General features: G+C 48.0%; 1 protein-coding gene across 2 annotated transcripts; it reads left to right on the top strand.

Annotated features, from left to right (window-relative positions):
* The first annotated feature begins 609 nt into the window (after positions 1–609).
* LOC144610717 (ADP-ribosylhydrolase ARH1-like) lies at positions 610–14498 on the top strand. 2 transcript variants are annotated; one of them, XM_078429627.1, is made up of 4 exons: positions 610–1189; positions 4863–5223; positions 6437–6902; positions 12447–14498. In XM_078429627.1, exons 1-3 carry the CDS (start codon positions 652–654, stop codon positions 6858–6860), a joined length of 1323 nt encoding a protein of 440 aa, XP_078285753.1. In that variant the 5' UTR covers positions 610–651; the 3' UTR covers positions 6861–6902; positions 12447–14498. The 2 variants fall into 2 exon arrangements, with proteins under 2 accessions (XP_078285753.1, XP_078285752.1); XM_078429626.1 differs by having other exon boundaries at positions 6437–14498.
* Positions 14499–24219: the final 9721 nt, after the last annotated feature.

Below are 24219 nucleotides of genomic sequence, written 5' to 3'. Positions count from 1 at the left end.
GATTTGTACCAGCATCTGCAGTTATTTTCCTATACTATACATATCAAAGTTAACTTATCAAATTTAACTCATCATACACACATATATATGTGTGTGTGTGTATATATATGTGTGTATATATATATGTGTATATATATGCGCATATATATATATACGCGTGTATATATACGTGTGTATATATACATGTATGTGTATATATATATGTGTATATATATGATAAGTTACATTTGTGCAAACCTCCAGTTCAAATTCCATTTTGGAGGACCAAGAATCAAGAATACAAGGGAAACTGCACAAAAGAGGAAGAAAAAAAGTGAGTTGATAGATGAGATATATTCTGCATTTTAATGGTCTCATCACACATACTGTTCCCCCACAACACTGATTACACTGCGAGAGGCGGGGTTTGCTTACTAAAATACGCGATTTCTACGACGTGGTCCATCTTGCTCCTCTAGTATCTTTGCTTTGACCTCACTAAGATGGCGGGTGGAAGGTCCTTTGGCCTCACCATGACGTGTTGAATGGACTTGACCTCACGGTGATGGCGGTTGGAACGCCCTCACCGTGATGGCGGTCGGGAACGCCCCCACTGTGCTGACGGCCGGACCGCCCTCACTGTGCTGGCGCGGTTGGAACGCCCTCACCGTGATGGCGGCCAGGAACGCCCTCACTATCCTGGCGGCTGGAAGCGCCCTCACTATCCTGGCGGCTGGAAGCGCCCTCACTATCCTGGCGGCTGGAAGCGCCCTCACTGTGCTGGCGGCTGGAAGCGCCCTCACTATCCTGGCGGCTGGAAGCGCAGCCGGAGTCACAACGGCCGCTGCTGTCCCGAGGGAGCAGCAAATGGCGGCTCCTGCGCAAAGTGTGGGCGCGATGGCGGCGCTGATGCAGCGCTACGTGGCCGCCATGGTGCTGAGCGGCGCGGGGGATGCGATGGGCTTCCGCCGAGGGCGCTGGGAGTTCTGTCGCCGCGGCGAGAAAATCCACGCCGAGCTGAAGAAGGAGGGCGGCCTGAACAAGCTCGACGTGTCGGGCTGGATAGTGAGTGACGACACGGTGATGCACCTGGCCACGGCCGAGGCGCTGGCGGCGACACTGGGCCCCACCGAGAGCCCGGAGAGCCTGTACTCGCGGCTGGCCGGGGCGTACGTCAAATGTATGGACGACATGGACGGGAGGTCGGCAGGTAGCGCAGCATCCCCGCGTTACGTACACGTCCTCACGTTACGTACACACGTCCCGCGTTACGTACACACATCCCGCGTTACGTACGCACGTCCCCGCGTTACGTACACACATCCCGCGTTACGTACACACATCCCGCGTTACGTACACACATCCACGCGTTACGTACACACGTCCCCGCGTTACGTACACACATCCCGTGTTACGTACACACATCCCACGTTACGTACACACGTCCACGCGTTACGTACACACGTCCCCGCGTAACGTACACACTTCCCCGCGTTACGTACACACGTCCCCGCGTTACGTACACACGTCCCCGCGTTACGTACACACGTCCACGCGTTACGTACACACGTCCCCGCGTAACGTACACATGTCCCCGCGTTACGTACACACGTCCCTTCATTACGTGCACACGTCCCCGCGTTAAGTACACACGTCCCCGCGTAACGTACACACGTCCTGCGTTACGTACACACGTCCCCGCGTTACGTACACACGTCCCTTCGTTACGTACACACGTCCCCGCGTTACGTACACATGTCCCCGCGTTACGTACACACGTCCCTTCGTTACGTACACACGTCCCCGCGTTACGTATACACATCCCCGCGTTACGTACACACGTCCCCTCGTTACGTACACGAAACGGGCGTTACGTACACACGTCCCCGCGTTACGTACACGAAACGGGCGTTATGTACACATGACCCGGCGTTACGTATACACATCCCCGCGTTACGTACACACGACCCGGCTTTACGTACACGTCCCCGCGTTACGTACACAGGTCCCCGCGTTACGTACACACGTCCCCGCGTTACAAAGATAGCTCGCGTTACGGACACACTTGAGGTATGGACCAAGCTAGAGCCGGCCCCAGAGACCAAGGATAGGCTCAGTGGGCCAAAGGGCCTGTTTCCATGCTCTATCTGTAAACTAAAATTTAAGAATAGGTTATACTTCATGTGTAGGAAGGAACTGCAGACGCTAATTTAGTCCGAAGATAGACAGAAAATGCTGGAGTATCTCAGCGAGACAGGCAGCATCTCTGGAGAATAGGAATAAGTGACATTTCGGGTCGAGACCCTTCAGTCTGAGAGTGGAGGGAGACTTGAGGTATGGACCAAACTAGAGCCAACCCCAAAGACCAAGGATATACTTCAGTTGGAAGGTAGACAGAAAATGCTGGAGTGACTCAGCGGGTCAGGCAGCATCTCGAGAGAAGGAATGGGTGGTGTTTCGGGTCGAGACCCTTCTTCATACTTCAGTTTGTTCTGTCGCAGTAGATGCTCGCTGAAGGCATTCGATTTTTCTGAGAGTGAACGTGGTTGTTTTTGGAGCAAAGAGGTCCTTCTGCAGTTGTACAGGAAAGCTCGCGTTATAGACACACATCCCCGTGTTACAAAGAAAGCTCGCGTTACGGGCACACTCCCCGCGTTACAAACAATGCTCGCGTTATGGACACACATCCCCGTGTTGCGGACACACAAAAAAAGAAAAAAATTTAAAGCTGGAAAAAACTGTGTCTATAAAGATGTCGGCAGGACTCCAGGGATTGAGTCATTGGCAGGGGTTGGGCTGGCTAGGACTTTATTCTTTGGAGTGTAGGAGGCTAAGGGGTGATCTTATAGAGATGTATAAAACCTGGAGATGTGTTGCAGGAAAAAATATTCCCAATGTTGGGGGAGTCCAGAACCAGGGGTCACAGTTTAAGAATAAAGGGTAGAATATTTAGAACTGAGATGAGGAAAAACAATTTCACCCAGAGAGTTGGGCATCTGTGGAATTCTCTGCCACAGAAGGCAGTGGAGGCCAATTCACTGGATGTATTCCAGAGAGAATTAGATTTAGCTCTTAGGGCTAACAGAATCAAGGGTTATGGGGAGAAAGCAGGAACGGGGTACTGATTTTGGATGATCAGGCATGATCAAATTGAATGGCGGTGTTGGCTCGAAGGGCCGAATGGCCTCCTCCTGCACCTATTTTCTGTTTCTAAATCTTGAGAAGACATTGATAGGGTGAATGCACCCAGCCTTTTTTCCAGGATTTGGGGAATCAAGAACGAGAGTGCAGAGGTTTAAGGTGAGTGGGGAAAGATTTAAAGGTAACCTGAGGGGCAACAGTCACACAGAAGATGGGGAGTATATGGAGCCACCATTGTAAAGTAGATACAATAACAGCAATATTGGGCGGCACGGTAGCGCAGCGGTAGAGTTGCTGCTTTACAGCGAATGCAGCGCCGGAGACTCAGGTTCGATCCTGACTACGGGTGCTGCACTGTAAGGAGTTTGTACGTTCTCCCCGTGACCTGCGTGGGTTTTCTCCGAGATCTTCGGTTTCCTCCCACACTCCAAAGATGTACAGGTATGTAGGTTAATTGGCTGGGTAAATGTAAAAAAAAAAAATTGTCCCTAGTGGGTGTAGGATAGTGTTAATGTACGGGGATCGCTGGGCGGCGCGGACTTGGAGGGCCGAAAAGGCCTGTTTCCGGCTGTATATATATGATGATGATATGATGATTTAGAGAGAAACACAGGCAAAGAGACGTATATATGAGCATCTTGCTCAGCTTGGATGACTTGGGCTAAAGGGCCTGTTTCCATTCTGTATGCCTCCTAATGTATGTCAATTACAATTACTCTTACCTGTAGTGAGAGTAGCTCACTGTGCCCTGAGGACTAATGGTGTCTGATTACTGTGGGGAGGTTTTGTGACCTCATGGGTTTTCCCCAAGATCTCCAGTTTCCTCCCACAATCCAAAGACATACAGGTTTATAGGTTAATTGGCTTGGCATGATTCTAAATAGCCCCCAATGTGTGTAGGATAGTGCAGTGCACAGCGATCACTGGTCGGTGTGGACCCGGTAGACTGAAGGGCCTGTTTCCGTGCTGTATCTCTAAACTTAACTCAACTAAAAAATGATCCGTAAACATTAATGATTTCTTAAACATTGCTAGGTAGACAGAAAATGCTGGAGTAACTCAGCGGGTCAGGCAGCATCTCAGGAGAGAAGGAACTCAGACTGAAGAAGGGTCTTGCAGCATCTCTGGAGAGAAGGAATGGGTGGGGTTTCAGGTTGAGACTCTTCTTCATACTTCAGTTCGTTCTGTCGCAGTAGATGCTCGCTGTAGGCATTCGATTTTTCTGAGAGTGAACGTGGTTGTTTATAGGAGCAAAGAGGTCCTTCTGCAGTTGTACAGGGCCCTAGTGAGACCACACCTGGAGTACTGTGTGCACCTTTGGTCTCCAAATTTGAGGAAGGACATTCTATGCTATTGAGGGAGTGCAGCATAGGTTCACGAGGTTAATTCCCGGAATGACCGAGAGAGAGGGAAGGGAGAGAGAAAGAGGGGAGAGAGAGAGAGGGGAGAGAGAGAGAGGGGAGAGAGTGAGGGTAGTTGTGAATCTGTGGAATTCTCTACCTCAGAAGCCATTGGAGGCCAATTCTCTGGAAGCATTCAAGAGAGAGTAAGATAGAGCTCTTAAAATAGTGGAATCAAGGGATATGGGGAGAAGGCAGGAACGGGGTACTGATTGTGAATGATCAGCCATGATCACATTGAATGGTGGTGCTGGAGCGAAGTGCCGAATGGCCTCCTCCTGCACCCATTGTCTCTATTGTCTATTGTTTAGTTACACGGTTGTCTGTTGCTTCCTGTGGCAGGCATAACGTGTATGAGTTCAGTGAACAGGCTGAAACCAAAGCAACCTGGTGGCTGGAAGATTCCCTTCAATCCCCATGGTGGTGGCTGTGGAGCGGCAATGCGGGCCATGTCTATCGGGCTGCGGTATCCCCACCCCCATCAGCTGGACGATCTGATCGCTGTGTCCGTAGAGAGTGGACGGATGACCCACCACCACCCCACGGGCTACCTGGGAGCGCTGGCCGCCGCCTTGTTCACCGCGTACGCTGTGAACGGCAAGCCCACGGTGAGCTGGGGCAAAGGCCTGATGGAGGTGCTGGACCAAGCAAAGAGCTACGTGCAAAACAGCCAGCAATACGCTGAAGAAAACCTGGCTGCCTGGTGGGTGTGAGAAACTGCTCTCACTTTAGACAGCCATAAAACGCTGGAGTAACTCAGCGGGACAGGCAGCATCTCTGGAGAGATGGAACGGCTAACCTCGAGCATTTGAGTATAGAAGTAAAGAGGTCCTTCTGCAGTTGTACAGGGCCCTAGTGAGACCACATCTGGAGTATTGTGTGCAGTTTTGGTCTCCCATTTTGAGGAAGGACGTCCTTGCTATTGAGGCAGTGCAGCGTAGGTTCGCAAGGTTAATCCCCGGGATGGCGGGACTGTCATATGAGGAAAGATTGGAAAGACTGGGCTTGTATTCACTGGAGTTCAGAAGGATGAGAGGGGATCTTTGGAGACGTATGAAGTGAAGCTAGATGCAGGAAAAATGTTCCCAATGTTGGGGGAGTCCAGAACCAGGGGCCACACAGTCTAAGAATAAAGGGGAGGCCATTTAAATCTGAGGTGAGAAAAAAACTTTTTCACCCAGAGAGTTGTGAATTTGTGGAATTCTCTGCCACAGAGGGCAGTGGAGGCCGATTCACTGGATGAATTTAAAAGAGAGTTAGATAGAGCTCTAGGGGCTAGTGGAATCAAGGGATATGGGGAGAAGGCAGGCACGGGTTACTGATTGTGGATGATCAGCCATGATCACAATGAATGGCGGTGCTGGCTCAAAGGGCCAAATGGCCTCCTCCTGTATCTATTTTCTATGTTTCGGGTCTGGACCATTCTTCAGACAATTCAACCCGAAACGTCACCCATTCCTTCTCTCCAGAGATGCTGCCTTAGTTATTCCAGCATTTTGTGTCAATCTTCTGTTTAAACTAGCATCTGCATTTCCTTCTTGCACTATGCACTTTCATTTCCATTTATAAAACCCCCTACTGAGTGAATGTTTAAATTATTTGCAGTTATTGAAAATACCTTTCTGATTGTCCGCAAATTCTTTAAAAGCGGTGTGAATATTGATTTCTCTAATTTCAAGTAAGCCTTGCTTTCCCTCTCTCTCTCTATCCCTCTGCACACTAGTCGTCTTGCTAGTTTCACTGTATCCCTTCGTTCATTGTATCACCTCTTCCCCAGTCAACAAGGGACCATTGTGGGCTCCACCTTCCTTGAGTCGTCAGTGGACGGCTCTGATTTGTGCTGTGCCTTTTCATACCTCTAGTTTTTCTCTCCTTTGACTCCCAGTCTGAAGAAAGGTCTCCTTTTGTCATTCTAGGTCCTACTTTGAAGGCCATTGGAAGAAGTACCTGCAGATGAGAGGCATAGCAGACGGAGTCTCCAAGCCGACCTTCCCCGAGCATTATGGCGTGGCCGAGCGAGACGACTTCTATACTTCGGTCAGCTACAGCGGCTGGGGTGGCGCGAGCGGGCACGACGCCCCCATGATAGCCTACGATGCCATCCTGGGCTCGGGCAGCTCGTGGAAGGAGCTTTGCGAGAGGGGCGTTTTCCACGGTGGGGATAACGATTCCACTGGCGCCATCGCTGCCGCCTGGTGGGGAGCCATGTACGGCTTCCATCAGGTCCCCACACCCAACTACAAGGGCCTGGAATACCGGAGCAGATTGGAAACGGTGGCAGATAAGCTGTTCCACTTAAGCCATCCAAGTTCCCCACCAGAAGCAAAGGAAGATTTGTGAACCCCACCACTCCAGCCTTGAACCTGTCCTTTGCTTCAGCTGGTAATGATTTAGTATTAAAAAGGTCTCTGCGATATATATAACGTGGATTAATACAAAATATAAAAGACTGCGCATATAGGAAGATGTTTCTTCATAAGTTCATAAGTGATAGGAGCAGAAATAGGCCATTCGGCCCATCGGCACGGTGGCGCAGCGGTGGAGTTGCCGCCTTACAGCGAATGCAGCGCCGGAGACCCGGGTTCCATCCCGACTACGGGCGCCGTCTGTACGGAGTTTGTAAGTTCTCCCCGTGACCTGCGTGGGTTTTCTCCGAGATCTTCGGTTTCCTCCCACACTCCAAAGACATGCAGGTTTGCAGGTTAATTGGCTGGGCAAATGTAAAAATTGTCCCTAGGGTGTGTAGGATGGTGTTAGTGTGCGGGGAGGCATGGACCCGGTGGGCCAAAGGACCTGTTTCTGCGCTGTATCTCTAAATCTAAATCTAAAAAAAAAAAGTCCACTCCGCCATTCGATCATAGCTGACCTAACCCCATTCACCTGCCTTCTCCCCATAACCCCTGACACCCATACTCATCAAGAAACTATTAATCTCTGCCTTAAAACACATCAATTTCTACTCTCTGTCTCCTTTCTAATCGGGAATGCCCTGTCTAGTACTAGACTGCCATAGTGAGAAATGTTATAAATTAATGAAACATTTTGAAATTCCCAGATTCTGATCAACAGAAGAAACAAATGACATCTGTGCTGCACAGTAACGATCGTGACTTGTTGGGGAGAAGTTAAATTCAGTTGCAGATGAACCAAACGTTAACATTTGTGAAAAAGAATGTGTTGGTGTTATAGACAATAGACAATAGACAATAGGTGCAGGAGTAGGCCATTCAGCCCTTCGAGCCAGCACCGCCATTCAATGCGATCATGGCTGATCACTCTCAATCAGTACCCCGTTCCTGCCTTCTCCCCATACCCCCTCACTCCGCTATCCTTAAGAGCTCTATCCAGTTCTCTCTTGAAAGCATCCAACGAACTGGCCTCCACTGCCTTCTGAGGCAGAGAATTCCACAATGTGTTGGTGTTGGCTGTATAATAACAGAAGCCGTACACCTAGATGATAAACCTTAGCCAAATTATAGGAAGGATGTCGACAAAATGGAGAGGGTACAGAGGAGATTTACTAGAATGTTGCCTGGGTTTCAGCACTTAGACTACAGAGAGAGGTTGAATAGGTTGGGTCTTTATTCTTTGGAGCGTAGAAGGTTGAGGGGGGACTTGATAGAGGTTTTTAAAATTTTGAGAGGGACGGACAGAGTTGACGTGGGTAGGCTTTTCCCTTTGAGAGTGGGGAAGATTCCAACAAGGGGACATTGCTTCAGAATTGAGGGACAAAGGTTTAGGGGTAACATGAGGGGGAACTTCTTTACTCAGAGGGTTGTGGCTGTATGGAATGGGCTTCCGGTGGAAGTGGTGGAGGCTGGCTCGATTTTATTATTTAAGAGTAAATTGGATAGGTATATGGATAGGAGGGGATTGGAGGGTTATGGTCTGAGTGCAGGTAGATGAGACTAGGTCAGGGAGAATGGTCGGCGTGGACTGGTAGGGCCGGACAGGCCTGTTTCCATGCTGTAGTTGTTATATGTTATATGTTTATTAACTACATAGCAAACATGACCTTACGCCTGCACGTTGCATACACTAACCCGAATCACCCAAGCAGCAGTCACTCAAAAGCCAAAGGGGCGTAACTACAAAAGCATGACACATAACATGAGTGACACCATTACACTAATCTACATCCCCCCTCTTAAAGAATCAACAACGATACAGACACATAAACTGAGCACGTCATGTATAACAATCGGTGACAAACTGGAGGAAAGTTAAACATAGTCCGGATACTTCACAACCGGCCTGCAAACACGACCAGCACGTGTACGATAGAGACCATCTCCATTCCTCTTATCTGGGGAGAGAGCAGGTGATTCCACAGGCGAGGGAGACTGAATCAACGTCCCTGGAGACGAAGCAGCAAACTGTGGAACAGGCGATGAATATGGAGGCGAAGATGGAACAGGCAAAGGAGCTGTTACAGGCATGGATTGCCGTGCTGGCAAAAGCATGCGAGTGCCAGTAGGCGCAAACGGAAGCGAACTTGTACCATCTGGATTATATTGAGGAGGAACTGGCTCGTTCACAGGCAGGATGTGTCACCTGTTACGCCAGTAGGTACCGCCATCGGCACTAACGATATATGAGCGTGGCTCTGAAGCAATTCCAGAAATGACTCCGATACGGTCATGGCCTCTGTCAGTCTGTAAGCGGACTACCTGCCCTTTGGTCAGCGGTGGCAGTGGCCTACTTGTCTTATCAAACCATCGTTTCTGAATGTCACGCTTCTGTTGCAACCTGGATTGAACCTCCTCCGGTGGAAACACTTGTGGGACTAAAGCCTGATTGGCTACAGGCACTGTGGCACGGGTTTGCCTTGACAATAAACGTTGAGCCGGTGAACCCAAGATGGGGTCACGGGAGATGTTGCATAAGTTAAGCAGATCCAGGAATATGTCCGATTTTGCTCTGTACGAACGTTCCATGAGCTGTTTAGCACTTTTAACAGCCCGTTCAGCCAGCCCGTTAGACTGGGGATATTCGGGGCTGCTGGTGATGTGGTGAAAATTCCAGTGTCCAGCGAACTCCCTGAATTGTTGGCTGGTGAATTGACTGCCGTTGTCAGTTAGCAGTTTGACCGGGGATCCGTGGACTGAAAAGTGGCGAGATAGCTTTGAAATCACTCCGCTGGAAGTGGGGCTGCTGAGAAAATCAATGTCGAACCATCCTGAGTAAGAATCCACGAGCACCAGGTATTGTTTGCCATGCCAATCAAATATGTCAGCTGCGACTGTAGACCACGGGAGCTCCGGTACCGGATGTGAAAGAAGTGGTTGCTTTTGTTGGTGAGGGGCCAAACTGTTACACACTGCGCAGGATGCCACATTCTCGGTGATGTATTCGGCCATGCCAGGCCAGTAAAACATGCTTTTCGCCCGTGAAACAGTGGCTTCAGCACCCGGGTGTCCCGCATGGACAGCGTTAAAATACCGGTGGTACAGCGAGGCAGGAACCACGGCCTTGTGTCCTTTTAAAATAATGCCATCTTGCAGCACGAGCTCATCTCGGACAGCAAAGAAGGGCCGGACTGGCAGCGGAACATTGTAGTGCTTGTCTGGCCAGCCGCGCTTAATGACGGAGGTTAGCGACCGTAGTGTACTGTCAACAGCAGTGTGGGCAACCAGGTCCTCCATGCAGGACGAAGGGGTAAAAGACACACTCATCACAACAAAGTCATCATCCGGTGAGGGCGGACCCTCGCAGGTCTTCCGGAGTGCACGCGAAAGAGTATCGGCCAGGTGCATATCCTTACCGCGTTTGTGGATCAGCACCATGTCATATTTCTGAAGTTGCAGTAACATCCGTTGTAGGCGCGCTGGAGAGGTGTGGATAGGTTTGTTGACAATGCTGATTAGAGGTTGGTGGTCAGTTTCAATTGTGACAGTGTGGCCAAAGACAAAATCGTTGAATTTCTTGCAGGCAAAAACAACCGCTAACAGTTCTTTTTCAATTTGGGCATATCGTTGTTCTGTGTCAGTCATGGTGCGTGAAGCATAGGCAACAGGCTTTTTGCCATTGCCATCATTCTGAAGGCATGCAGCGCCCAGCCCGTGTTGTGAGTCATCACAAGTAAGAGTAATCGGTAATTTAGGGTCAAAGTAAGCCAGAGTCGGAGCATTAAACATCCGCCTTTTAAGAGTGTCAAATGCTGTCTGTTGTTGCTCGTGCCAAGTCCAAGCAGTGTCTTTGTGCGTAAGCTGGCGTAATGGGGCCGAAATTTCACTGAAGTCCTGAATGAATTTGCTCAAATAGTTGGCCATGCCAAGGAATCTCTGCAAACTGAGCACGTCTGTGGGTGCTGGAAGCTCGTTGATAGCACTAGTTTTCGCTGGATCAGTTTTGAGGCCGTCTTTGGTAAATATATGACCTAAGTATTTTACCTCTTTCACTCTGAACTTGCATTTCAGAGGATTTAGCTTGAGATGGATGGCCTCGGCACGCTTCAACACTTTTGACAGATTGGCATGGTGCTCGTTGACCGTTTTTCCAGCAATGAGGATATCATCCACTACAATGGAGCACGGGTAGCCCGCAAACAACTGCTCCATGGCTTGTTGAAATACTTCACTGGCAGAACATATACCAAAAGGCATCCGAAGAAATTTATAACGTCCGAATGGAGTGCTGAAAGTCGTCAGCTTAGAGGAGTTAAGTTCCAGTGGAATCTGCCAAAATGAGCTCTTGGCATCTAGCACCGTGAATACAGTTGCTTCAGCCATCTGCGCAGCAATCTCATCCACAGTGCGCATGGGATAACGTGGTCGTTTGATCGCTGCGTCTAAGTCCTTGGGGTTGATACAAATCCGTATCTCGTCTTTGTTCTTCTTAGCAGCGACAACCATTGTGGAGACCCAGTCTGAGGGGTCAGATACGGGAGTAAGCACACCCAGAGACACCATTCTGTTAAGTTCACTTTGAACACGATCCCGCATAGCGTGGGGAATCCTATGAGCTGGACGAACAACTGGGATTGCCTCAGGGTCAATGGTAATTGTGTACCTGACAGGCAGCTTGCCCAGCTTATCGTTAAACAAATCTTTGTATTGTGTGAGAATTTGACGTGTAAAATCACAGTCTGTAGTCAGAGGACAGACAGAAGGGCTGAAAGTGATCAAACCCATATCTAGGCATGCATCAGCACCCAGTAGGGATGGTACATTCTCACGTACCACGTAAAAATCCAGGATGTGGGCACGTGAGTTGAGACAGCAACGTAACTCAACTTGGCCGATGGGGTGTACTCGAGTTCCAGCAAATGAGACAAGTGATGTAACTGTTGGAAATAAGGTTTCTGTGTTTTTCAGCTTCTGGAAGACAGCCAAACAGATAACGTTGTAGCGCGCTCCCGAGTCGACTTTGAGATAAAGGGTTTTACCATTAATGAGCAATGCGACCTTGGGATCTAGCTGTTGGTCCCACTTCTGACACCATGTTGGCGTTGGCTGTATAATAACAGAAGCCGTACACCTAGATGATAAACCTTAGACTTTATTAACTACATAGCAAGCATGACCTTACGCCTGCACGTTGCACTTACACTAACCCGAATCACCCAAGCAGCAGTCACTCAAAAGCCAAAGGGGCGTAACTACAAAAGCATGACACATAACATGAGTGACACCATTACACTAATCTACAGAATGGTATAACGTTGATTTGGGTGCAGGATCAGAATGGTATAGAGAATATAGTATATAGAATATATATAATGGTGGAGTAGACTTGATGGACCGAATGGCCTAATCCTACTTCCTTATGACCCTAACATACTAATCTTACTGACAAAAGCCGTTTCTGAAAATAAAATTTCTCTGCTGCACCTTGTTAAGAAATATTTATTGATCATTGACGTGTTCTGCATTTCTGAGTGTTATCTGCAAACTTACTAAGCATACCCCCTACATTTAAATCTAGATTGTTGATGTACATAGCATACAGCAAGAGTCTCAGCATAATCCCTGGGATGTACTGTGTAGGAAGGAACCGCAGATGCTGGTTTACACTGAAGGTAGACGCAAAATGCTGGCATTACTCAGCGGGACAGGCAGCATCTCTGGAGGGAAGGAATGGGTGACGTTTGGGGTCGAGACCCTTCTTCAGACCAGGATACGGGGATACACTGTTGGATACATAGAAAATAGGTGCAGGAGTAGGCCATTCGGCCCTTCGAGTCTGCACTGCCAGTCAATATGATCATGGCTGATCATCCAGCTCAGTAACCTGTACCTGCCTTCTCTCCATACCCCCTGATCCCTTTAGCAAAAAGGGCCACATCTAACTCCCTCTTAAATATAGCCAATGAACTGGCCTCAACTACCTTCTGTGGCAGAGAATTCCACAGATTCACCACTCTGTGTGAAGAAATGTTTTCTCATCTCGGTCCGAAAAGACTTCCCCCTTATCCTTAAGCTGTGACCCCTGGTCAACATCGGGAACAATCTTCCCGCATCTAGCCTCTCCAACCTTCTTCCTATCACAATAGTAGTCCTCTTCCATCCAAGTAGTCCTCTGCCATTCCAAGGCAGGCACGGGTTACTGATTGTGGATGATCAGCCATGGTCACAATGAATGGCGGTGCTGGCTCGAAGGGCCAAATGGCCTCCTCCTGCTCCTATGTTTCTATCTTTCTTCAAACTGAAGCCTCAACCCGAAACGTCACCCATTCCTTCCCTCCAGAGATGCTGCCTGTCCCGCTGAGTCGCTCCAGCATTTTGTGTCCCTCTTCCATCCTCCTCTGTGTCCTGTGGCCAAGCCAATATTAGATCTGTCAAGGAGACACAAGGCAGAAGCAGAGCAATGATCGGATCTGGGGAAAAGATTTCATCGTTCAAATGGAAACTTGACTTGTGGAGCAGAAACATGGAGGGGAAAAAAAGCCGCTTTTCTGCACTGATTCACTTTCTGAGCGAATCTGAGGAGATTATGCTGCCTGATGTTGAATCAGTAGGATTTGGAACTACAGGCTCTTCAGCCATGGACTCCACGCTGATCATCGATCACCCATTCACACTAGTTCTATGTTTATTGATGGAGGGCCAATTTTCCTCTGGTCTTCAGGAGGAGTTCAGAGCCCACGGGGTCGCAAATTGTCACCTTTTCTGCACTTCATCTCTTACTGGAAGAATGTGAGGAAGTGATTCTTCTGATGTTGGTTCAAAGTTTCAGGAACATCTCCAACATTTTGCAAACGGAGCTGAATCGTTGCGCCTCATGAAACGCTTGACAATACCGAGCCGGCACAGAGCAGTTGGATTTGACATCCATTTCAACTTAATGCACAACTGAATTTGGTGGGAACACTTCTAAGTTTCAGGAAAGAACTGCTTGACTTTCAAGCTAGTCAAGTTTTGAGAGAGAAATCTGCTCATGGAGTGTGTACAGGGTGGATAAGAAAGTGGTTGGAAGGATTTAAACTGAAGATAGTCCTCCAACTTGGAGTGACTCAGGCAGCATCTCTGGGGAGAAGGAATGGGCGACGTTTCGGGTCGAGATCTTTCTTCAGATAAGAAGGTGGATGACATTGAACTAGTGTGAGCCAATGATCAAAGGCCTGTTTCCATGCTGTATTTTTCAATTCATTTTAATCCCAGTTTTGGTCCCAACTTCCAAGATTTTCCAGCCCAGCTGAAGTTGTCAAAGCCTTGTTTCCATTTCCTAACACACACATCAGTGTGAAGCAACATCTTTAGCACTTGACTCAGCATAACTTGCACTATTTGTATGACTACTTTTCCAAAAATCAGCGCGTTGGCTGAAAGAACTTTAACACTAAGGAGGTCACTAATTGTGTCAAATGCTTTAATTTGGTTTCTATGCAAGACGTTGATTTATTTTTATCGGATTGAATAAGCCTAATATGATTTGTGTTTGATAATTGACTTTTGCACTTCGTGATTTCACTTGATTTTTCTTTGATGCCTCCATTCTATGCAAAGCCAAAATAAAATGTATTGAAATAAAATTGTTGACAGAATTATCAATTCATTCATTTATCGTGGTATCTTAAAATACAGTGAACCCTCGTTATAAGGGACCATTGTGGGAGGGGAGAGGGAGTTGCCTGTAATTGCTGATTGCCCACTATAACAGAGTACTGGATTATGGTATCGGTGTATAAGTAGTAGAAACAAAGATCTGCAGATGCTGGTTAATTCACAGAAATACACCGTGGCGGCACGGTGGCGCAGCGGTAGAGTTGCTGCCTTACAGTGAATGCAGCGCCGGAGACCCAGTTTCCATCCCGACTACGGGCGCCGTCTGTACGGAGTTTGTACATTCTCCCCGTGACCTGCGTGGGTTTTCCCCGAGATCTTCGGTTTCCTCCCACACTCCAAAGACGTACAGGTTTGTAGGTTAATGGGCCTGGTAAATGTAAAAATTGTCCCTAGTGTGTGTAGGATGTGTTGTTATGTGGGGATCGCTGGTCGGCGCGGACCCGGTGGGCTGAAAAAGGGCCTGTTTCTGCGCTGTATTTCTAAACTAAACAAACGGCCACAAAGTGCTGCTCAGGCAGCATCCCTGGAGAACATGGATAGGTGACGTTTCGGGTCGGGACCCTACTGCACTGATTTTGGGGGTGGGGAGCAGAAAGCTGCAAGCGGGGTGAGGCCGGACAAAGCGTGGCAGGTGAATAGTGGACTCGGGAGAGTTGCCAGCGGCGGAGAGACGCGGGTCGGAGAGCAGGGAAGCGTCGGCGGTGGGTTGCTGGGAGAGGCTGAGGAAGCTGTGTGGGCCGGCGGTGGCCGTAGGTCCAGCCTGGAAGAGCGCTGCGGCCTGGATTCGACAGCCCAGCCTGGCAGTGAGGGTCGGTAGGTCTGGTGTGGATACGCCCGGGGTGGTGCGGGCCAGGATGGCGGATCATGTCGTGTTTGGCATCGGCAGCCGGCCCTGCCTGTAACGGTCAGTGCATCCACCCAGTGTAACTGAAATCCATTATGAAGAGGTCTGTCATGATGAGGGTTTACTGTATGAACTGTTGAGTCCAAATGTTTGACTGCTTGTGTTTGAGGCAGCTGAGGCCATGTAACGCCCTCCAGGATTGCAGTGACTTTGTGGGTCTGTAGCAGATGTTCAACGATGGTGGTCTTTGCCTTGGCGAGGCCTACCACATTCAGCTGCAGCAGGGTGGTGCCATCCGGTTCCACATCCGTAGGTGCCCGCCCTAAGAAGGGCGCATGCTCCGGGTTGGCGCCAAGCTGCAGTGACTGAGGTTGCATTTGGGCTGCAAGCTGTTGTTGTTTGTTCGTTGTTATTTCTGCTTCTGCTATCTCTGTTGTCATTCGCAAGGTCAGTTGACAGGGCTCACCACGAGGAGGTCGACAATGTGACAACATGCTTGATTAAGTTTCTGCCACGGATGAAAAAGGTTGGCAGTAAGCAGCAGTAAGAAATCAATCTTGTGATCACTCTTCCCCATGGGTCCAGATAACAAAAATGGTCTATTAATCCTTTCTCATTAGACTGTACCCGGACTAGGGTTAGCTTCCCTTGTTACCCTCTCAATATATCTATGATCCAGGCAAACTCCAGGAATTCCTCCTCTACAATATCATTGTTAATTTGATTTGCCCAATCTACAGGTGTGTATGAAGGAACTGCAGATGCTGGTTTACACTGAAGATAACCATATAACCATATAACCATATAACCATATAACCATATAACCATATAACCATATAACAATTACAGCACGGAAACAGGCCAGTTTGGCCCTTCCAGTCCACGCCGACCACTCTCCCTGACCTAGTCTCATCTACCTGCTCTCAGACCATAACCCTCCAATCCCTTCCTATCCATATACCTATCTAATTTACTCTTAAATAATAAAATCGAGCCAGCCTCCACCACTTCCACCGGAAGCTCATTCCACACAGCCACCACCCTCTGAGTAAAAAAGTTCCCCCTCATGTTACCCCTAAACTTTTGTCCCTTAATTCTGAAGTTATGTCCCCTTGTTGGAATCTTCCCCACTCTCAAAGGGAAAAGCCTACCCACGTCAACTCTGTCCGTCCCTCTTAAAATTTTTAAAACCTCTATCAAGTCCCCCCTTAACCTTCTGCGCTCCAAAGAATAAAGACCCAACCTGTTCAATCCCTCTCTGTAGCTTAAGTGCTGAAACCCAGGCAACATTCTAGTAAATCTCCTCTGTACTCTCTCTATTTTGTTGACATCCTTCCTATAATTTGGCGACCAGAACTGCACACCATATTCCAGATTCGGCCTCACCAATGCCTTGTACAATTTTAACATTACGTCCCAACTTCTATATTCGATGCTCTGATTTATAAAGCCAAGCATACCAAACGCCTTCTTCACCACCCTATCCACATGAGATTCCACCTTCAGGGAACAATGCACAGTTATTCCCAGATCCCTCTGTTCCACTACATTCCTCAATTCCCTACCATTTACCCTGTACGTCCTATTTTGATTTGTCCTACCAAAATGCAGCACCTCACACTTATCAGCATTAAACTCCATCTGCCATCTTTCAGCCCACCCTTCCAAAAGGCCCAAGTCTCTCTGTAGACTTTGAAAATCTACTTCATTATTAACTACACCACCTATCTTAGTATCATCTGCATACTTACTAATCCAATTTGCCACACCATCATCCAGATCATTGATGTAAATGACAAACAACAGCGGACCCAACACAGATCCTTGGGGTACTCCACTAGACACTGGCCTCCAACCTGACATACAGTTGCCAACCATTACCCTCTGGTATCTCCCTTTCAGCCATTGTTGAATCCATCTTGCAACTTCACTATTAATACCCAACGATTTAACCTTCTTAATCAACCTTCCATGTGGAACTTTGTCAAATGCCTTACTAAAGTCCATATAGACAACATCCACAGCCTTGCCCTCATCAATTTCCCTGGTAACCTCTTCAAAAAATTCAAGAAGATTAGTCAAACATGACCTTCCAGGCACAAATCCATGTTGACTGTTCCTAATCATGCCTTGTTTATCCATATGTTTATATATATTGTCCCTAAGTATCTTTTCCATTAATTTTCCCACCACAGACGTCAAACTAACAGGTCTATAATTGCTAGGTTTACTTTTAGAACCTTTTTTAAACAAAGGCACAACATGCGCAATGTGCCAATCTTCCGGCACCATCCCCGTTTCTAATGACGTTTGAAATATTTCCGTCATAGCCCCTGCTATTTCTGCACTAACTTCCCTCAATGTCCTAGGGAATATCCTGTCAGGACCTGGAGACTTATCCACTTTTATATTTTTTTAAAGTGTCCGTACCTCCTCTTCTTTAATCCTCATAATTTCCATCACTACTCTACTTGTTTCGCTTACCTCGCAAAATTCAATATCCTTCTCCTTAGTGAATACCGAAGAAAAGAAATTGTTTAATATCTCCCCCATTTCTTCCGGCTCAGCACATAGCTGTCCACTCTGACTCTCCAATGGACCAATTTTGTCCCTCGCTATCCTTTTGCTATTGACATATCTGTAGAAACCCTTGGGGTTTACTTTTACATTACTTGCCAAAGCAACCTCATATCTTTTTTTTGCTTTTCTAATTTCCTTCGTAAGATTCCTTTTACATTCTTTATATTCCTCAAGAACCTTATTTACTCCCTGCCGCTTATATTTATTGTATATCTCCCTCTTTCTCCGAACCAAGTGTCCAATTTCCCTAGAAAACCACGGCTCTTTCAACTTATTATTCTTTCCTTTCCACCGAACAGGGACATAAAGACTCTGTACTCTCAAAATTTCACCTTTAAATGTCCTCCATTTCTCTATTATATCCTTCTCATAAAACAAAATGTCCCATTTCACTCCTTTTAAATCCTTTCTCATCTCCTCAAAGTTAGCCTTTCTCCAATCCAAAATCTCAACCCTTGGTCCAGTTCTGACCTTCTCCATAATTATATTGAAACTAATGGCATTGTGATCACTGGACCCAAAGTGCTCCTCAACACATACCTCCGTCACCTGACCCGTCTCATTTCCTAACAGGAGGTCCAACACTGCCCCTTCTCTGGTAGGTACCTCTACGTATTGCTGCAAAAAACTATCCTGCACACATTTTACAAACTCCAAACCATCCAGCCCTTTTACAGAATGTGATTCCCAGTCTATGTGCGGAAAATTGAAATCACCCACAATCACTACTCTGTGCTTACTACTAATATCTGCTATCTCCTTACATATTTGCTCTTCCAATTCTCGTTCCCCATTTGGCGGTCTATAATACACCCCAATAAGTGTTGCTAAGCCTTTCTCATTTCTGAGTTCCACCCAAACAGCCTCCCTAGTCGAGCTTTCAAATCTATCCTGCCAGAGCACTGCTGTGATATCTTCCCTGACAAGCAATGCAACAGCTCCACCTCTTGCCCCTCCGATTCTATCACATCTGAAGCAATGAAATCCTGGAATATTTAATTGCCAATCGCAACCATCCTGCAACCACGTTTCACTGATTGCCACATCATACTTCCAGATGTCAATCCAGGCTCTAAGCTCATCCACCTTTCTTACAATGCTCCTAGCATTAAAATATACACATTTAAGGGACCCATCACCTCTTATAGACAATAGACAATAGGTGCAGGAGTAGGCCATTCAGCCCTTCGAGCCAGCACCGCCATTCAATGCGATCATGGCTGATCACTCTCAATCAGTACCCCGTTCCTGCCTTCTCCCCATACCCCCTCACTCCGCTATCCTTAAGAGCTCTATCCAGCTCTCTCTTGAAAGCATCCAACGAACTGGCCTCTACTGCCTTCTGAGGCAGAGAATTCCACACCTTCACCACTCTCTGACTGAAAAAGTTCTTCCTCATCTCCGTTCTAAATGGCCTACCCCTTATTCTTAAACGGTGGCCCCTTGTTCTGGACTCCCCCAACATTGGGAACATGTTTCCTGCCTCTAATGTGTCCAATCCCCTAATTATCTTATATGTTTCAATAAGATCCCCCCTCATCCTTCTAAATTCCAGTGTATACAAGCCTAATTGCTCCAGCCTTTCAACATACGACAGTCCCGCCATTCCGGGAATCAACCTAGTGAACCTACGCAGTTTATTTCTTTTCACTTCTTTCTCTCCTACATGTTGGGCCTGAGTGTTTCCCTTCTCTGCCTCCTGCCTCACACACTGCCTATTAGCTATCTGTATTTGAGTCCCTCCCCCCAACCGTACTAGTTTAAAGTCTCCGCAGTTGCCTTAGCAAATCTCCCCGCCAGGATATTGGTTCCCCTCAGGTTCAGGTGCAACCCGTCCTTTTTGTACAGGTCATACCTCCCCCAGAAGAGGTCCCAATGATCCAGAAACTTGAATCCCTGCCCCCTGCACCAGTCCCTCAGCCACGCATTTATCTTCCACCTTACTCCATTCCTATTCTCACTATCGCGTGGCACAGGCAGTAAGCCTGAGAATATCACTTTGGAGGTCCTTTTCTTTAACTCTCTTCCTAACCCCCTAAATTCTCCTTTCAGGACCTCTTCCCTTTTCCTACCTATATCGTTGGTACCTATATGTACCACGACCTCTGGCTCCTCTCCCTCCCTTTTCAGGATATCTTGGACACGTTCAGATACATCCCGGACCCTGGCACCAGGAAGGCAAACTACCTGTAAGGAGTTTGTACGTTCTCCCCGTGACCTGCGTGGGTTTTCTCCGAGATCTTCGGTTTCCTCCCACACTCCAAAGACGTACAGGTATGTAGGTTAATTGGCTGGGTAAATGTAAAAATTGTCCCTAGTGGGTGTAGGATAGTGTTAATGTACGGGGATCGCTGGGCGGCACGGACTTGGTGGGCCGAAAAGGCCTGTTTCCGGCTGTATATATATGATATGATACGATATGATACCATCCGGGTCTCCTGACTGCGTCCACAGAATCGCCTATCTGACCCCCTCACTATAGAGTCCCCTATCACTATCGCTCTCCTCTTCCTTTCCCTACCCTTCTGAGCAACAGGGCCGGACTCCGATAAGATACAAAATGCTGGAGTAACTCAGTGGGTCAGGCAGCATCTGTGGAGAACATGGATAGGTGACGTTTCACAGAGTGCTGGAGTAACTCAGCGGGTCAGGCAGCATCTCTGGGGAACATGGATAAGTGACGTTTCGGGGTCGAGAGGGATTGAATAATTCAAAGTCTGAAGAAGGGTCTCGACCTGAAAAGTCACCCAATCCTTTACTCCAGTGATGTTGCCTGACCTGCTGAATTACTCCAGCTATTTGTGTCTATCAATGTATCGCTCCACCCGTATTGAAAGCATTTCTAACTCTTCCCTTTATTCTCTTCCCGTAAATCACTACAACTCTCTGAGAACATATCTACCACCTGCACTGCACTCATGTTGATTCCATGTCGTGCTTCTCGAAACTAACACCCTTCCTCATTTTGAATTTGCTTCCTTCTTTAATTAATGACTCAGGTCCATTTCCTCTCTCACTTTGCCCTCCATTCCTGCACATCGAGTATGTTCAGTTCCAGCCTCTAATCCCCGCTGAGTCATTGTAGCCACTGTATCATGTCTGTTTGAACATTTACAGATGCTCCCCGCCTTACGATGCATCGACTTACGATATTTCGACTTTGCGATGGTGCTAACGGCAGCGATCGTAGCGAGCCGCTGCTTTTCAATCGCGTGTATTCAATGCATTTCGACTTGCGATATTTTCGGTTTGCGATGGGTTTCTCGGGACGTAACCCCATCGTAAGTCGAGGAGCGCCTGCAATTTATCTATGCGTGTGAATGCTCCATAATCGAGGCATGTCAGACATCCTGACCTTCCACACTCTGGTCTTTTCAGTGGCGCAGCGGGTAGAGCTGCTGCCTCACAGTGCCAGAGACCCGGGTTCAGTCCTGACTTTAGACTCTAAAGTCTAAAGGATCGAACCTGGATCTCTGGCCTCGGATACCCTTCGTGGAGTGAGCACATTCTCCCTGTGACTGTGTGGGATTTCTCTGGGTGCTCTGGTTTCCTCCCACATCCCAAAGACGTGCGGGTTTGTAGGTTAACTGGCCTGCTGCCAATTGCACCTCGCGTGTAGGGAGTGGTGCAAAAGTGGGATAACATGGAATGAATGTTGGCATGGATGGTTTGGCTGAGCTCAGTGTGCCCAATGGCGGCATGGTTGCACAGCACCAGAGACCCGGGATCTATCCTAACTAAGGGGGGTGCCTGCACAGAGTTTGTACGTTCTCCCCGTGACCTGCGTGGGTTTTCTCCGAGATCCTCGGTTTCCTCCCACACTCCAAATACCTACAGGTTTGTAGGTTAATTGGCTTGGTATCAGTGTAAATTGTCCCTAGTGTGTGTAGGATGGTGTTAATGTGTGGGGATCGCTGGTCAGTATGGACTCGTTGGGCTGAAGGGCCTGATGCTAAACTAAACTAAAGTTCATTAATATCATAGAACAATACAGCACAGGCCTTTTGGCCCACAAGGTCTGTCTAGAACATGATGCCAAGACCAACTCTTACCTGCCTGCACATCATTCATATCTCTCCATTCCATGCATATCCCCTTGTCAATCTATGTCTCTTAACGTCACTCAATGAACTCATCTTATTGAAGTAAGTGTAAATAAGAGAAGATAATTGTCTGGACTGTGCGGTTGCTGGAGGTCAAGGAACAAAGTAGACGTTGGAGAGAGGAGGAGAACCTCTTCAAAGTAGACATCCAAAGTAGACCTCACCTACAGTATCTGCTGTTCCAGGTGTGGACTCCTGTATATCGGCGAGACCAAGCGCAGACTCGGCGATCGTTTCGCTGAACACCGCCGCTCAGGCTGCCTAAATCTACCTGATCTCCCGGTTGCTCAACACTTTAACCCCCTCCCATTCCCACACTGACCTTTCTGTCCTGGGCCTCCTCCACTGTCAGAGTGAGGCCCAGTGCAAATTGGAGGAACAGCACCTCATATTTCACTTGGGCAGCTTACACCCCAGCGGTATGAACATTGACTTCTCTAACTTCAAATAGCCCTTGCTTTCTCTCTCGCTCCATCCCCTCCCCCTTCCCAGTTCTTCCACGTTTTACTGTCTCCGACTACATTTTATGTTTGCTTTGTTATTGCCTTGTCCCAGCTAACAATGATCTATTCTACATTTTCCTTGATCGCCATTCCCTTTGTCCTATTTTCACACCTTACACTTCAGTATCTATGCGTCTCCCTTGCCCCTGACATCAATCTGAAGAAGGATGAGAGGGGATCTTATCGAAACGTATAAGATTATTAAGGGGTTGGACAAGTTAGAGGCAGGAAACATGTTCCCAATGTTGGGGGAGTCCAGAACAAGGGGCCACAGTTTAAGAATAAGGGGTAGGCCATTTAGAACTGAGATGAGGAAAAACTTTTTCAGTCAGAGAGTTGTGAATCTGTGGAATTCTCTGCCTCAGAGGGCAGTGGAGGCCAATTCTCTGAATGCATTCAAGAGAGAGCTAGATAGAGCTCTTAATGATAGCGGAGTCAGGGGGTATGGGGAGAAGGCAGGAACGGGGTACTGATTGAGAATGACCAGCCATGATCACATTGAATGGCGGTGCTGGCTCGAAGGGCCGAATGGCCTCCTGCACCTATTGTCTAAATGATACCCATTGCTTCTCTCCAGAGATGCTGCCTGTCCCGCTGAGTTACTCCAGTATTTTGTGTCTATCTTCTGGGAACAAAGGTCCTTAAATGATATACGTGACAATAAAGGACCATTGAACCATTGGCCGGTGTCCAAAGATACTAGAGGAGCAAGATAGACCACTCGACCCTAAAAACCGTCGTACGTCACGGCGCCATTTTAGTCGGCAGAAACTTGCAGAAAAACATTTTAAAAGAAAAATAACAAAAATCTGTGAATTGATAGATGAGATATATTCTGCATTTTTATGGTATCATCACACATACTGTTCCCCCAATACACTGCAAGAGGCATAGCGAACGGTGGGACACTGAAGGCCCTGACTATATAGGCCCGGTGGCCGGTGGAGGCCTGGACGCTGTAGGCACGGACAGTGTAGGCCCAGCCCAGGCGCCGCCTAAAGGAGGTTGCTTAGCAACCCGCCCCCTGACCCGGGCGGACGCCATTGGTGGAGCGGGTGCATATGGTCGCTGGCTGGGTGAGGTCACGTGGGGCGCGGGGCGGTGACGTCACCTTTTGTCCCTTATTTGAGAGTGAGAAAGTTGGCAACCCTAAGTAGTTCACAACCCAACAGTATGAAAATGTTCCAATTTTGCATAACCCCCTACTAACTCCCAACAACCCCTCCCTCCTTTCTCATCCTCCTACCCTATGCCCGACCCACATTCCCATCTGTATCGCACCCTCATTCTACTTGCCTCCCTCTAGATTTGCAATTCCAAACTCTTCAATCTTGTCTCAGGCAGATTTTTAAAGGGCGGCACAGCGGTAGAGTTGCTGCCTTACAGCGCCAGAGACCCAGGTTTGATCCTGACTACAGGTGCTCTCTCTACGTTCCCCTTGTGACTGAGTGGGTTTTCACCCGGTGCTCCGGTTTCCCTCTACATTCCAAAAACATGCAGACTTGTCGGTTAATTGGCCTTGGTAAAATTGGCCCTAGTGCGCCCTATAGGGTGATCGGTGGGCCGTCAGGCCTGTGTTTACACTGTATCTCTAAACTAAACATCTGCATTGATCCTTGGCCTTTCTTCCAACCACTCACCACCTCCCTTGCCAGTATCCAC

Source organism: Rhinoraja longicauda, chromosome 37 (genome assembly GCF_053455715.1).
Source record: "Rhinoraja longicauda isolate Sanriku21f chromosome 37, sRhiLon1.1, whole genome shotgun sequence".
NCBI classification, from domain to species: domain Eukaryota; kingdom Metazoa; phylum Chordata; class Chondrichthyes; order Rajiformes; family Arhynchobatidae; genus Rhinoraja; species Rhinoraja longicauda.
This window is presented reverse-complemented; position numbering and strand designations above follow the sequence as displayed.

Coding starts and splice junctions, on each gene's coding strand:
- LOC144610717 (XM_078429627.1), top strand. CDS start 652: ATGGCGGCCAGGAACGCCCTCACTATCCTGGCGGCTGGAAGCGCCCTC. Junction 1,190..4,862: donor CATGGACGGGAGGTCGGCAG/GTAGCGCAGCAT, acceptor TTCCTGTGGCAG/GCATAACGTGTATGAGTTCA. Junction 5,224..6,436: donor GAAGAAAACCTGGCTGCCTG/GTGGGTGTGAGA, acceptor TTGTCATTCTAG/GTCCTACTTTGAAGGCCATT.